At 45.6% G+C, this 16804-nt stretch overlaps 1 protein-coding gene across 1 annotated transcript in view; it reads left to right on the plus strand.

The window, feature by feature from the left end:
- LOC142313156 (uncharacterized) overlaps window positions 1-16804 on the plus strand; it is a 186379-nt gene that overhangs the window by 55179 nt on the left and 114396 nt on the right. Inside the window, 1 exon segment of the mRNA XM_075352144.1 lies at window positions 631-1727. Within this exon segment, the coding sequence (XP_075208259.1) occupies window positions 631-1727 (1097 nt within the window).

The following is a 16804-nucleotide window of genomic DNA, read 5'->3' on the forward strand; positions in this document are numbered from 1 at the left end:
GATGATGGAAGATTAGTGGGTGACAAAAATGCTGCCTAGTGGTGAACAGCCACTTTATTACATAGAGTGGGTGAAGAACATATTAAACACGTCACCAATTTTCTAAGTAAATATATTAAAAAGGTGCTATTGACATGAATTTCTCCCCAGATGTCGGTAACAACCCATCCAATCCACACAGGCAAATAAATCAAACTATAGATGTCCATAAATGAAGTTAAGTGTAATAATGAGAAATGACACAGGGAAAAAGTATTGAACACCTGAAGAAAGAGGTACAAAAAGCCATGGAAGTCATGACACCAACTGAAATATATCATTAATTAGAAAGCAATCCTGCCACTTAGTAAAAAATAATATCAGCCGGTTCAACTGATGCCTATAAGTTACCAAGATGCCACACAAGAAACATCTCATGATGGGTAAAAACCAGTGAGCTGTCGCAAGACTTTCACAAACTTATTGTTGCAAACTATACTGATGGCATTGGTTACAGAAAAATTTCTAAACTACTGAAGACTCCAGTGACTGTTGGGGCCATTTTGAAAAAAACAGACATTTTTAGATATAGTTTTATAATTGTCAGGTGATATTATTTAAAAATAATGAAATCTGTTGTATTTTTTTCAGGTAACTGTATCAGGAGCACAGAGGGACATCAGATATCTGTACATTATAAATCATATGGCTGTGGTAGCACACAAGATACAGATGAAGAGTTTACCATACTCACGGATATATCTCCAGGCCTTAACAGCAAAGATCCATCATCTGATCCTTTAAAACAGGTCCCACCTTATGATTCATCACAGACTGTTAAAAAAAATAAATGTCAGAAAAGAAGTGTAAAGAATCGAAGAGGTCTTTCTGGAAAAAAAACATTTTCATGTTCAGAATGTGAAAAGTGTTTTCACCACAAATCAAATCTTCTGACACATATGAAAACTCACACAGGGGAGAAGCCATTTTTTTGTGAAGAATGTGGGAAATATTTTAACCAGAAATCCGATCTTTTAAGACATCAAAGAATTCACACTGGGGAGAAACCGTATTCATGTTCCGAATGTAGAAAATGTTTTAACCAGAAATCATGTCTACTTAGACATCAGAGAATTCACTCTGCTGTAAAGCCATTTTCATGTTCAGAATGTGGGAAATGTTTTAACCGGAAATCAAATCTTATTACACATCACAATACTCACACGAGAGCAAAGCCATATGTGTGTTCAGAATGTGGGAAATGTTATGCTGATAAATCAAATCTTGTTAGACATCTGAGAACTCACACAGAAGAAAATATGTTCTCATGTACAGAATGTGGGAAATGTTTTAATCGGAAATCAAATCTTATTACACATTACAATACTCACACAAGAGAAAAGTCATATGCATGTACAGAATGTGGGAAATGTTATACTGATAAATCAAATCTAGTTAAGCATCAAAGAACTCACACAGAGGAAAATATGTTCCCATGCTCCGATTGTGAGAAATGTTTTAACCTGAAATCATCTCTTATTAAACATCAGAAAAGTCATACAGGGGAGAAGCCGTTTCCCTGTGAAAAATGTGGGAAATGCTTTAGCGAGAAATCAGTTCTTTTTAGACATCAGAGAATCCACACAGGGGAGAAGCCGTTTTCATGTTCAGAATGTGGGAAATGTTTTAATCAGAAGTCAAATCTTGTTAAACATCAAAATACTCACATAAGAGCAAAGTCATCATTATGATCAGAATGTGATATATTACATCTTGATAGATATCAGAGTGAAGCCTTTTTAATGTTTAGAATGTGAAAACCTTTATACGATAAGTGGAAAATTTATCTGAAATTGAAAATTCCTGGAATCTGTAGACAGCAAGCGAAAGGGTTAAGATACTTCATTTGCCCAGATAGAAAAGACATATTTAATTAGCAGTAAACAATTAAACTGAATCTTTCAGCAGATTTTTGCTATGTAATCTGGGGACAGAATGCTATATGGGTTAAAAAACAAAAATGAACTATGTCTCTCTTATCAGGCTGTGTGCTGTTGTTTACTTAAACTAAAGGCTTTATCACCTAGTGATTTATCATTGCTGGACTATAAGTCACGGGCAGAGCAGTCAGGCACGTCTCCTCTTGTGATTGTACATTTACAGTGAGGTGTCAATCTATTGAGAACCTGGTGTTGGCAGGACAGCTCTCAGGTTTGCTAAATCTAAAAGCTTTGATTGTGTCAGAATTGCTGCAGCCAGTAATCGATGTGACACATCGTTGGATTCAGAGTCTTCTTTGCCTACATTATGTTGCTCTCAGATAAGGTAGCAAAAACCTGCTGACAGATTCCCTTTAACCGTTTTACTACTGCCTCCCACATGACTAAATATTGTAAAAGACACGAGAGGCGTAAAGTATGCAGCTATGGGAAAAAATTATTTGGGTGTGACTACTACAGACTTTAGGAAATGACAATTTCAGGTAATTTTTGTTACTTCCTGATCATCCTCCAGCACCTCACGAAAAGGACTTGGAAACCAGTAGTGTCTTAGAAAGTTAATGTTTAGACGTTCCTACTAGCTTTTTTTTTTTTTACTAAAGGCTGAATCCTCCGAGAATAGTATTTCGAGCCAGACATGTTTTACGAAGGAAGAGGGAGAAGACCATGTGGCTTCTTTAAAAATTTGGTCAATTGGAATATGATACTCTTTAGTCCAAGATGAAACTGAAGGTTTTGTTGGATGTACACCAATATTAAAGAGGGAATCTAGACCTTTTAGGAAATTACAGTGTTTAATTACTTGTTTTAGCCATTGAGAGAGGCTTTAGTGACTTTGCTTTGTGTCTTGATTTTAGAAAAAGTTGGTTTTATTTAAGTACTCAAGAAGAAATCTTAACATCCAGTAGGTATAAACTACTTTCCGTGTTAGAATGTTGGTCTGAAGGATTAATGGGCAAGAAAGATTCCACGTAGCTTCATTAGGAAGTCAGCCATTGTCAACAGGACCACACAAGCAAGCAAGGATCTTAGGTAGGGTTCTTTGCACAAGATTGCTTGTAATTCATTTACCCCTCTCACTGAAGTGGTCATTACCAAGAGAGGAGCCTAACATCTGCATCCTGAAAAATGGTGAGCGTGAAATATACTTCAAGACTATGGATAAATCACAGAAAGCTCTGGAGTATATGTTGGTCCCAGCTTTTCGAAGGCTCTGAAGAATATGGACACTACATGATTGTTGGAATTTATCCCTTCACGGCATTGGACGTTAAATGAATTTTCAAGGTTAAAGCCTTTTTGGTATTCATCCTGAAAAAGTTGTAAAATGGTGGAGACATCTTCTGGACATCTATTATTATTATTATTATTATGACACCAAGGTGGAAGAGCAAAAATACACCTCTTCTGCTCTTGTAGGATATTTATAGTCACATGAGAGTCAGTTGTGATTAGGTTAACTGTTTACTGCTAATGAAATATGTCTCTACTATGTGGCAGATGAAGTATCAACCCTTGATTTGCTGTTGATGGACGATCAAGAAATATACATTTAAATCCTTATGGACTCAGTCAGTTCTCATCTTGTCGTTACAGCTCTTATTATCGTATCATGTGCCGTTTTATGTTTTAATACCTCTGGAATGCGTCTACTTCTGTCAGTGATTTGTGAGATTATGTTTCATGACAATTTGTGCTCTGTTAGTGGTAAATGTAAGTGAATATGATTTGTGTTCATGTAAGCAAAATATGAAATTTGGTAACTTTGCAAAAATTATACAACTTTCAAACTCCAATATCTATGGACTTATAACAGATATTTGAATCACACAACGTACTTAATAAATAACTAGGGATGGCTATGAGGAAAACTTTTCTCCTTGCGGAGACTGACAAACCAAGCTGGCTGTCAGTGATGTCTAGACAGACAAAAACAGGGCACAGGTATCGGCAGGTACAGTCAGGATAACTGTGGCAGGCAGGCAGGTATTGACAAATATGGTGGGCATGGCAGGGACAGATAGGCATGTGAAGGCAGGTACAAGTGACGGGCACAGCGATAATGGGACAGCACAGGAATTTGACAGCTAGCAGACTGAAGACTGACTAACTGAAGTCATTGTGCAGGCACCCCCCCTAATTGGAGGGTGCCTTAAATACATAGTGCCTCTGTCATAGGCTGAGAGGCATTTCTTGGAAATAGCGTATCGGCCCTCCTCCTGCCCTGTAGCAAGGAGGAATCACCCAGATCTGGTCACTAAATGGCCAGGTTACAGAATCTAATTAAAACTAAAGAAGAAGCTCCAGCAAGAGAAATTCCCCCCTGCTGATAAGGTAATACAGCCAGGAAGGGGGAGCGGGAAACTGCATGATTCAGTAACACTTCAAAGACAGCTGGCAGTCAGGAAGGCTCCTGTGTAAGAGCTACAATATTGGGGAGCGTGCTACTCATCAGAGAAAGGGCATCCATATTTATGGTTTCACGGTGTCTATTCGCACGTTACACATTTTTTGTTAATAGTGTGACGTGCAGATCAGCCCATAATTAATCACTGGCTGTAGGAAGACAATATTCACCTCCACACTAAGGGGCAGAGATATGGGGAAAACTACCAATTCATAACTTTCTGGAAACTGAAGACGTATCCCATGTCCAACCCTGTCTTAGGTGGAATGGAACATTGATAAGGATAGGGAGGCAGACAAGCACATGGGCGGCCACGGAGCACACAACCCGGTGGTGGCGGCAGTGAGTAAGGGATGCCGGTGCTACAATTACGTATTAAAACCAGCCTACAAAACAATCTAAAACCGTGGACATTGTGTCCCCTTGGTATAACACCTAAATTCTACAGGGGATATAAGATGAGAATTACATATATATGCAACCAGTATATACTAATGACAGGGTCACACCTAAATCCCAAAGGGATGTAACATGACATTTACATATATGCACAAGTAGTATGTTCCTATGCCAGGGTCAATTAATGATCATAATATCACCCAATCAATTCACATATCTCGATAAATCCATTTGAATGTAAAATTAATTTAATATAAACGTAGGTGAAAAAGAAACAATGAATTTTATCACCCATCCTGCAGATCCTATTGGTGAGGTATGTGGGAACAGTGGAGGTATTACCTCAGGCCTGTAGGTCCCTCAAACAAAAACAATAAAGTTCTCACCTGAGTGTCCCACAAACTCACACCCTGACAAGGCTGTCCATAGCTGTCTCTGTTACCATGTCCTAAACAAAGCCTATGCGCATTCCCAACGTGCTTCCTCCTTTCTTTTAGGATTCATCTGGAGATAAATACACTGGGCTAAGGGGTACTTTGCACACTACGACATCGCAAGCCGATACTGCGATGTCGAGAGCGATAGTCCCCGCCCCTGTCGCAGCTGCGATATGTGGTGATAGCTGGCGTAGCGAAAATTATCGCTACGCCAGCTTCACATGCACTCACCTTGCCCGGCGACCCGCCTCCTTATTAAGGGGGCGGGTCGTGCGGCGTCATAGCGACATCACACGGCAGGCGGCCAATAGAAGCGGAGGGGCAGAGATGAGCGGAACGTAAACATCCCGCCCACCTCCTTCCTTCCGCATAGCCGACAGGAGCCGCAGTGAGGGAGGTAGGAGATGTTCCTCGCTCCTGCGACTTCACACACAGCGATGTGTGCTGCCGCAGGAACGAGGAATAACATCGGACCGTCGCAGCAAGGTAATTATGGTTTTCGCCGACGCTACACCGCTGATACGATTACGACGCTTTTGCGCTCGTTAATTGTATCATCTAGGCTTTACACACTACGATGTCGAGAGCGACGCCGGAAGTGCGTCACTTTCGACATGACCCCACCGACATCGCACCTGCGATGTCGTAGTGTGCAAAGTACCCCTAAGGGTCCAATATCGAATGACCAGTCTGGCCAATATCAAGGACAAATGAGGGATCAAAGACAAAGTATCACAGCACTTTATAAAACACATGGAGACCAAATAATCATGAGAGCATTAGTCTTACCTATTGGATGTGTAATAGACCATCCTGCTGCAATATCGACAGCGCAGCGTCCCATGTGTAATGCAGATGCATGCCAATCAGAATGAATTCTTCCGGTCAGTTCTAATAACCTGTGCGCTGTGAACCGCACCCTGGAACGCATGCCCAACTTATCCATCTTGTATAATAGATGAGCGATGTTTCGCACATCCTCGTCACAGTGTGTCCACTTCACTTCCCGTGCACTTATAGACTGCACTGTGGAACACATAAGAGCCAATGCATTCCAAATTTCACTGCACATGCCCATTCGAGATATCAGAAGATGTCGTCACATCCTGCGTTCTATAAACTGCATGTTGAAACACAATCCCTTCTCTTATATCTTGTGCGCCCGATATAAAATCAGTGGGTGCACGCGCAGTGCCTGAATCTTCCATTCAGAACATTTCTAATGAACGGGGATTGATGTGCAGGTGCAGTTTCATCCCATGATCGCACCACATAGTCCTGCTATCTATCATTTAGCCAATAGTAGAAACGAAGGTATCCTCAGCTCACCTGCTCCTCGGGCTGCCAATCCTTGCGGGTGCCAGGGATCCGCGGGTAGGTTCCAACCGGTTAGGAGTAAATGCAAAGGAGGAAAAGATCCGGCACAATCTCCTCTGGATAAAATGTCAAAGCTTTATTAGCAAATATTAAAAAGATTCCATCCGTGGAAACAAAAGGAGGGTGTTAACCCATGGAAACTACGCGTTTCGGACTTCCATATTAAAAGCAAAAGAGTCCTTAATCATAAGTCTTTTCCTCCTTTGCATTTATATCTATCATTTAGCGCATGAGTTTTAAAAAAACCCAAAAGATGAATTAAACAGGGCAAGTTCTTACATGTGTAATCTGTTTAACGTAATCCCAACTGGTTAGCTAGGTGTCTGCAGCAATGCTATATTATGTCCCATATTGAATTATTATGTCCCATATTTTCTGGATTGGATGAAAATGAAAAAGAATATGAAGACTATGGAGCTGAAGCTACGGGCGAAGACATGGAGATGAGTATGTACCTGATAAAGCAGCCAGAATGCTTTACTTAACATGAATTAAATGATCTCATCAGAGACCTTTCATTGTCAAAAGATAAAGCTGTACTTCTCGCATCTAGGTTGAAACAGAAGAATCTTCATGATAATGTCAAAGTGTGTTATTACTGAAACAGAAGTAACACTTTAACACAATTTTTCACCATTGACGGATCAATGGTGTACTGTAACAATGGGAATGGCCTCTTTGAAGAACTAAATCAAGAGTATTTTGTTGCTAATTGGCGATTGTTTATTGACTCCTCCCAGAGAAGTTTGAAAACAGTGTTGCTTTACAATGGAAATATGAAACCATCAATCCCTATTGCTCACTCATTGTTACGTCACCACCGGAGTCCGCTCCATCGACTTCTACTCCGATCGCAAGGCGACGCTATGTTCCTGCCGTGGATAGTGCTGGTGATGGGAGAGGAGTCGATGCCAGCGGCACTGGTGGGCTCTGCTCATCCACTGATCTGTGTTTCCTGGGGATCTGCAGTACCACTGGCTGACTGTAGGTGTCGGGTGTCTCCCAGCTGAAGTACCATCATTCAGCTACAGCCAATGGGAAGACAGCACACCCTTCTTAATTCCCCTCCTGTCTGCTGATCTCTGCCAGAAATAGTTCTGAAAATTCTGGCTCTTGTTGCGTCCTGTTCTGTTATTTCATGTGCTGATTACTGCGTGTTTCCTGCCTACCCTCCTGCGTGCTGTTTTTGTACCTTGCTGCCCGATCCGTTTTTTGACCTCTGCTTGTTTCTGATTACATCCTTGCCTGCCGATTCTGTCCCTGTTCCGCAATTCCTGATTTGACCCTGCCTGACGACTACTCTCTCAGACTGCAGCCTTTCACAGGTAGTGATCACCTGGGCCCTGTGTAATTCCAAATCCCTGTATAGGGGATAAAGGGTTTCAGGGTTCTGGGGGTCCTGCTTGATGAGTGACTTCCCTCTAGCATCTCCATTACAGCCCATCTGAGTCTGTGGATCCAGGCAGGCGTTACATTATCTCTGGCCCATCTAACACACACACACAAAGGAAAGAAAAAAATGAATTCTCTACATATTGTGTTAAACCAGGTGCACACCCTGTCTGGCCTTTTTCAAGGACTTGCACAGCAAGTGCAAGAGCTCAAGTTTGCTCAGGTTCAAGCCCCTGCAGCACCTACCTCACCATGTCCAGAGTCCCATCGACTACAAGGGAGGAAATCACGTTGTGGAACCAATCCTGGAGAGCCTGGATATCAGAGGCAATCACTTCCAAAGGAGCACCAGCACCTGAGTGGGCCCCAGGATACTCACTCAGGCGCCCAAGTACTCCCTGCAGACATTATGAGGTTAATGTTACCTGTCCAATTGTCTCACTGGGAAAATGTTTGCGGCTGCAGGCCTTTATTGATTGTAGTTCTGCAGCTAATTTCATAGACTCTATTGTAGCAAAAGAGCTGGGTTTACCTTTGCTAAGGTTAAATGCACCTATTAGAATATCTGCTATCGATAGTACACCTCTCACGCAGGGTGTGGTTACTTTTGTAACTCCAGAGATCTCTATGCTTGTTGGGGCTCTGCATGTAGAAACTGTGTCATTTTTTGTTCTTGAGAATCTGATGTCAGTAGTGGTATTGGGCATGCCATGGCTGCGCAAACATAACCCGGTCATAGACTGGCACCAGGGTGAGATTGTGTGCTAGAGCCCTGAGTGTCAGGAGACATGTATGTCTTTATCTGTTAACCTTACTAGAGCTGAACCTATCTTCATACCTCATGCATTCAGGGTTTTTGCTGATGTGTTTTCTGTTTCTGGCTCTGAAAGATTACCTCCGCGCAGCGTATATGACTGCCCCATAGATTTGGTCCCCAATTCCCGACTCCCCAAGGGTAAAATTTATAATCTTTCTGGTCCGGAGCGTCAGGCCATGAAAGATTATATAGCAGACAGTCTGCAGAAAGGGTTAATCAGACCATCCAGGTCACCAGTCGGCGCTGGATTCTTTTTCGTTGATGATAAAAAAGATGGTGGCCTCAGACCTTGTATTGACTACCGTGAACTTAATGCTATTACTGTAAGGAATCAGTACCCCCTGCCACTCTTCCCCGATCTCTTTAACCAGCTCATAGGAGCCCGGTTGTTCACCAAGCTGGATCTCAGGAGTGCATATAACCTAATCCACATAAGAGAAGGAGATGAGTGGAAAACAGCATTTAATACTCCAGAGGGACACTATGAGTACCTGGTAATGCCTTTTGGGTTAAGTAATGCGCCGGCTGTCTTTCAGAACTTTGTTAATTACATTTTCAGAGATATCTGTGGTCAGTATGTGGTGGTCTATCTGGATAACATTCTGATTTATTCTCCCGATGCTACATCACATGTCCAACATGTTCACACTGTGCTCCAGAGACTCAGGGAGAACTCCCTATTTGCTAAATACGAGAAATGTGTTTTTTTGAGGCAGAGGTTAATTTCCTGGGTTATATATTGTCTGCAGAAGGCTTCCGCATGGATCCCTTTAAGCTTCAACCGATTAAGGAGTGGGTGCAACCCAAGTCTCTGAAAGCCTTGCAGCATTTCCTTGGATTTGCTAATTATTATCACAAATTCATTAGAGATTTTTCCAAAATTGCCAAACCCCTCACCAATTTGACTAAAAAGGGGGCTGATGTGGTTACTTGGAAGCGATCCATGCCTTCTCAAAATTAAAAGACTGTTTTTCCTCAGACCTGATTCTGGTTCAGCCTGACCTTATGCGTCCGTTTATTGTGGAAGTCGATGCATCCGAGGTTGGTGTGGGAGCTGTGCTATCCCAAGGTACTCCGTCTCTCACTCAGCTTCATCCTTGTGCCTTCTTTTCTTGCAAGTTTTCTCACACGGAGAGAAATTGTGATATTGGTAATCGAGAGCTGTTGGCAATCAAATGGGCCTTCGAGGAATGGCACCACTTCCTCGAAGGCGTCAAACCTAACGTCACAGTTCTCACAAACCATAAGAACCTCACTTATCTGGAATCTGCTAAGAGACTCAATCCTAGGCAAGCCAGGTGGGCATTGTTCTTCTCCAGATTTGATTTCGTGGTAACGTTTCGGCCTGGTACCAAGAACACCAGAGCTGATGCACTTTCCCGTAGCTTCTGTCCCTCTCATTCGGAAAACTCTGAACCAGTCCCTATTTTAGCTAAAGGCATTAATATGTCATCTGTTTCCTTAGATTTAATAGAAGAGGTCCAGAATACCCAAGACCAAGCTCCTGAAACCTCTCCTGACTGTAAGCTGTTTGTCGCCCCCTCACTTCGCCTACGGGTATTTCAGGAATCCCACAATTCTGTGCTAGCAGGTCACCCTGGTATCGGCAATACCCTCCGATTAGTAACCAGGTATTTTTGGTGGCCAACTATAGTGATTGATTGTAAGGAATATGTACTGGCTTGTGAAACTCGTGCTCGAGCCAAGGCACCCCGTACCCGCCCTGCCGGATTTCTCCAGTCCCTACCTACTCCAGCAAGCCCTTGGACCCACCTCTCCATGGAATTCATCACTGACCTTCCACCCTCAGAAGGGAAGACTTGTAACTGGGTAGTAGTGGATAGATTCAGCAAACAATGTAATTTTGTTCCTGTGTCCGGATTACCTAATTCTGAAACTCTTAGCAGGTTGTTCATTAGGCATATTGTGCGGTTACACGGGGTTCTGGAAAATATTATTTCTGACCGAGGAACACAACTCGTCTCGAAATTCTGGACGGCGTTCTGTAAAAAGATCAATATAGAGTTATCTTTTTTATCTGCCTACCACCCGGAGACCAATGGTCAGACTGAACGTTCCAATCAAACCCTTGAACAATATCTCTGGTGTTATGTGTCTGACCGTCAGTCTGACTGGGTGGAATATCTGCCGCTAGCTGAGTTCGCCATCAATAATCAGTATCAGGAATCCATCCAGACTACCCCCTTTTTCTGCAATTTAGGGTTGCATCCACGTTTTGGTTCTTTTTCTTCCTCTGTGGTGGATACTCCTGAGGCTGACAAAACTGTGGACAAGCTGAAGGCTATCTGGTCTGAGGTGAAAGAGAACTGGAAGAAGGCAAAGGTTGGTCAAGCCTCCTCTGCTAATAAGAGACGTTCCATGGGCCCAAACCTTGGCGTTGGGGATAAGTTATGGTTATCCACACGGAGCATTAAACTCAAGGTCCATTCTGCTAAGCTGGGTCCCAGACTTATTGGACCTTACGAGATACTTAAGGTCATTAATCCTACAGCTTTCTGCCTGCAACTCCCCCCATCTTTTAAGATATCTAATGTGTTCCACAAGTCCCTCCTCAAGTTATATCGTGTCCCCATTCACCCAGTCGGGGCCCCCGCTCCTCCTGTTTTGGTTGAAGGTAACTTGGAGTATGAGGTACAAAGAATACTTGTTTCCCGTGTTGTCCGAGGGACGGTACAGTATTTGGTACATTGGAGGGGTTATGGCCCTGAGGAGAGGTCATGGGTCCCTGCGAGCGATATTCATGCTAAGGGTCTGGTCCGGCGGTTTCACCTACAATTTCCTAGCAAGCCAGGTTTTGAGGGTCCTGAGGCCCCTCGTGGAGGAGGGGTACTGTTACGTCACCACCAGAGTCCGCTTCATCAACTTCAACTCCGATCGCCAGGCGACGCCGTGTTCCTAACGTGGATAGTGCTGGTGATGGGAGAGGAGTTGATGGCAGCGGCGCTGGTGGCCTCCGCTCATCCACTGATCTGTGTTTCCTCGGGATCTGCAGTACCACTGGCTGACTGTAGGTGCCAGGTGTCTCCCAGCTGAAGTACCATCATTCAGCTACAGCCAATGGGAAGACACCACACCCTTCTTAATTCCCCTCCTGTCTGCTGACCTCTGCCAGAGATAGTTCTGAAAATTCTGGCTCCTGTTGCGTCCTGTTCTGTTATTTCATGTGCTGATTACCGCTTGTTTCCTGACTACCCTCCTGCCTGCTGTTTTTGTACCTCGCTGCCTGATACGGCTTTTGACCTCTGCTTGTTTCTGATTACGTCCTTGCCTGCCGATTTTGTCCCTGTTCCGCAATTCCTGGTTTGACCCTGCCTGACGACTACTCACTCAGACTGCAGCCTTCCACAGGTAGTGATCTCCAGGGCCCTGTGTAATTCCAAATCCCTGTATAGGGGTTAAAGGGTTTCAGGGTTCTGGGGGTCCTGCTTGATGAGTGGCTTCCTTCTGGCCTCTCCATTACAGCCCATCTGAGTCTGTGGATCCAGCCAGGCGTTGACACTTATGTCATCTAAAGGAACGTTATGACAATATGTCAGTTGTTTTGGATGCTATACAATATAAGCATCATCTATGGGATATCTGTGGAGATGTGAAAGTGATTGGTCTGCTAATGGGTATGCAAGGAGGTTTCAAAAATATTGTTGCTTCTTGTGTTTATGGGACAGTAGAAATACAGTAGAGCATTATGTTCCTTGTGATTGGGGACAGAGAAACATCTATGCTCCTGTCGCGGGCGGAGGAGGGGACGCTGCGCTCTCCCACTGCTCGGGTCCGGCTGCTGCTGCTCGGTGGTGGCTCGAGCGGTGGGCCGGATCCCGGGGACTCGAGCGGCGTTCCTCGCCCGTGAGTGAAAAGGGTGGGGATTTGATTGTGGGGATTTGGTTATTGTCGGTGGCGCCACCCACGGTTGTGGTGATATTGGTGACACCACCGCTGCTCTGGACGGGGATCCCGGGAGCGATGACAGGGAGCAGCCTGGATGTTAGTTCTCCCCTCCGTGGGTAGGGGGTTGGTTGTCCCGAGGCCCGGTGATGGGGTAGGGATGGATGGCAGGCGGGTTACGGGGCCTGACGAGGTGCAGGGTCGCGGGGGCAGCGCTGTGCCGCACGGCACGGTGGTACTCACTCAGCCAATGATGAAGACACAGTTCTCGGTAAAACACACGGCTGGATGGACGGGTCCCACAGACGGCTGCGGTGTTTCTCCTCCCGGCAGGTTGATGGTGACTGCCTTTCCCTGCACCTGTGTAAAGTGTGTACGGTTCCAATGGGTTCCCACCGGTAACCCGCTCCCCCAGCTTGGATATGGGCTGAAGGAGCCCCTTTTGCCCGCAGGCTCTGGCCCTGGGAACTTTAGCCTTGGCGGTGACTGTGTTTCCCTCTAACGGTTGGACGGTTGCCTTCTGTCGGGACTTGGCTGCTGGGAAACCCAGCAGGTTCCCTTCGCTAACGGATTTGGCAAATTCACGGTGACTCCTAGCCTTGCCGGGGTCTGTAAGCCCCTGCCGGATGGTGCTGGCTTCTCTTTGCGTGCCGGTCCGGTACCGCCGGGCCACCGCCCGTCCACGGTCCTTACGGCGAGCTCCAATAGGCCACTCCTGCAGACGGTCACCACCGTCTGCCAACCTTGCTGATCCGTCCGGGCCACACACCCGGACCAACTTCAGGCTGCTCGTTTACCACTTTCCTTCCTTCCACTTTCAACTCCAAACTCTATCTGCCTGGTTTTCCCGCCTCCAGGACTGTGAACTCCTCGGTGGGTGGGACCAACCGCCTGGCCCACCCCCTGGTGTGGACATCAGCCCCTGGAGGAAGGCAACAAGGATTTGTGTTTGACTTCGATGTGCCTGACCGGGGTGTGGGGTGTGTTGGTGTAGTTACCTGTGGCCCCTGGCTTGTCCAGGGCGCCACACTCCAGGTAGAGACAATGTTCAACATATTCCTTTAGTTGCTCCAACACAATTCTTTCTTCCTCCACTACATATGAAGTTGGGATTCATTAAAAACTTTGTGAAAGTCAAAGACAAATTCACAAGGGTTCCAGGACATTTCACAGAAATTCTCCAGCATTTCACCAGCAAAACTGAAGAAAGGGGCATTTGTTGGTCCTCAGATCAGAGAGCTTATGACACATGATGTGTTTGAAGGAACTCTAAATGATAAGGAATTGAGATCTTGGAAAAGCTTCAAGTGGATCTGTGAAAACATCTTAGTAAGAAACAAATCTCCAGATTATGTTGAAGGTGTTGAGGAACTGCTAAATGCAACCAGTGTCTTGGATATGACATGTCTCTGAAAATGCACTTTTTACATTCACATTTAGATTTCCTCCCTCAAAATCTTGGGGATGTAAGCGATGAACAAGGCGAGCGGTATCACCAGGACATTAAAGTAATGGAACACCGCTATCAGGATTTTTGGAATGACTCAATGATGGCAGATTACTGTTGGATGTTATATAGGGACAACCCCCAAAAATTGTATCAACGACAGTCTAATGCAGGGGTGGGGAACCTTTTTACTGCCGGGGGCCATTTGGAATTTCCTACTAACCTTTGGGGGCCGCACAACATTATCAACTTGAAAAATTTGGTCAAACGATTAATTAACTCACCCTTACTGTGGAGGCAGGAGCTGCTTCTGTTTGGTGTGACTGTGTGTTCGGTGATATTGATCATCTTGTTTCTCACAGCTGCTTTTCCAGGTTTGTCTCGGTCTGGAGATGCTGGGGGCATATAGATCACAGGAGGGGCTGGGGTGCATAAATTACAGGAGACACTGGGAGTACACATCACAGGAGGGGCTGGGGCATATGCATCACAGGAGGGGGCTGGGGCATATACATCAGTAGGGGTGCATGGACAGCCTTGGCTGTGGCACAGACAGCACTAGGTGGCTGCACGGACTGCACTAGGTGGCTGCACGGACTACACTAGGTGGAAGCACGGACTGCACTAGGTGGCAGCACGGACTGCACTAGGTGGCAGCACGGACTGCACTAGGTGGCAGCACGGACTGCACTAGGTGGCAGCACGGACTGCACTAGGTGGCAGCACAGACTGCACTAGGTGGCAGCACGGACTGCACTAGGTGGTAGCACAGACAGCACTAGGTGGCAGCACAGACAGCACTAGGTGGCAGCACAGACAGCACTAGGTGGCAGCACAGACAGCACTAGGTGGCATCACTAGGGAGACACAGAGAAGTCTGGGGGAGCATAGACATCAACAGGAGGGCACAGACTGGGGGGCATAGAAAGCAGTGGGAGGGTACAGACAGCAGTAGCAAGTTCAGAGCACTGGGGGGTACATAGTACTGAGGGGTGGCACACAGCACTGGGGAGCACGGACAGCATAAGGGGGCACAGACAGCACTGACCGTGGCATGGACAGCACTGGTGGCAGCATGGACAGCATTAGGTGGTGCGGACAGCACTGGGGGGGCATAGACATCACCCAAGGGGTACAGACATTACTAGGGGAGCACACACAGTACTAAGGGGTAAACACTGTACTAGGGGTGTACTCAACATTAGGGGGTACACACTGCAGTAGGGGGTACACACTGCATTAGGGGGTACACACTGCATTAGGGGGTACACACTGCATTAGGGGGTACACACAGCATTAGGGGGTACACACAGCATTAGGGGGGTACACAGCACTGGGGGGTACACACAGCATTAGGGGGATACACAGCATTAGGGGGTACACAGCACGAGGGGGTACACAGCACTGGGGGGTACACAGAATTGAAGGGTACACACAGCACTAGGGAGTACACAGCACTTAGCGGGGGGGGGGGGGGCGGCAGCGATGGGTTGCGTACTCACAGTGAGGGGGAGGAGGAGTCACGCAGACAGCAGGTCCGGGAGGCTGGTAAATCTGCTGCAGCTCTTCTGTGACATATCGCAGCGTGCTGCTGACCCCGCCCACCAGAGCAGAGAGCACACTAGCACAGGCCGGGGTTAAGCCTAGAATGTATGGGCTGCACTCAGGTCCTGGAAGTCAGGATCTGGATAGAGCTCGTACATTCTAGCATCTACCCTCAAGGCATCAGGCAGTGAGATTTAAAGGGCCGGCAGCCGGGAAAAGCGCGGCTGCTGCCAGAGCACAGCGGTCCCTCAGAATGTGCCTGGGGGCCGCATAAAAAGTCGTGACGGGCCGTATACGGCCCGCGGGCCGGAGGTTCCCCACCCCTGGTCTAATGTCACCATTTTTAATTTCTGCTCATATTTTGGTTTCTATTTTGCATGTGAAATTATTTTGGTTAAAAAAAAACGATTTTGTAAGGTGAAGTTTTTTTTTCTATGTAGATTACAGTTTTTTTAATGTCGCCAGTATATTTCCTATACCTTATAATAATGATGATGCTCCATGGAAACTATACGTGCTACAGAACAGCTATAGACGTTTTTGAAATCAGGACAAAAAGTTGATTCAGAAAAGTACAAAGTCACCTGCGATGATTCCAAAAAATATTTTTTTGTAGACCTGTGTAATAAATCTCGCAGACGCCTTATTAGTCAATCTCGATTTTGGAACCAGTAAATTGCTTGTTGATTTACTCTTCGTATAGGTATATGCTTTCTTCACTATGGTCTTGGGGTAACCCCTGGCTCGGAACCTATCCCTCAATTCCCTTGCTTGACTCTTAAACACTTTCTCATCTTAGTAGTTGTCATGATGTATTTTACCTTCTCACTGTATTTGCTGTAATACTATGTCTTGGTATGTAAGTAACCATACCTTCCCCCCATCTCCTGTGTCTCTGGGCCCATAATGCAATTATCTCTTGTCCACACAGCCAGGGGAACTTCTCATTGTTTCGTAAGCAGTGGATAACGCCAACTACACAAACCTGTAGACATCTCGGAGCCAACCTTCTAGAATCTTCTAGTGGGCCCAACCATTGCATAGACCCCTACCCTTGAGGGGCGGGCCCACGAGCTCAGACAATTCACTCCTGTTTCTAAA

The sequence above is a fragment of the Anomaloglossus baeobatrachus genome, chromosome 5 (assembly GCF_048569485.1).
Source record: "Anomaloglossus baeobatrachus isolate aAnoBae1 chromosome 5, aAnoBae1.hap1, whole genome shotgun sequence".
NCBI lineage: Eukaryota > Metazoa > Chordata > Amphibia > Anura > Aromobatidae > Anomaloglossus > Anomaloglossus baeobatrachus.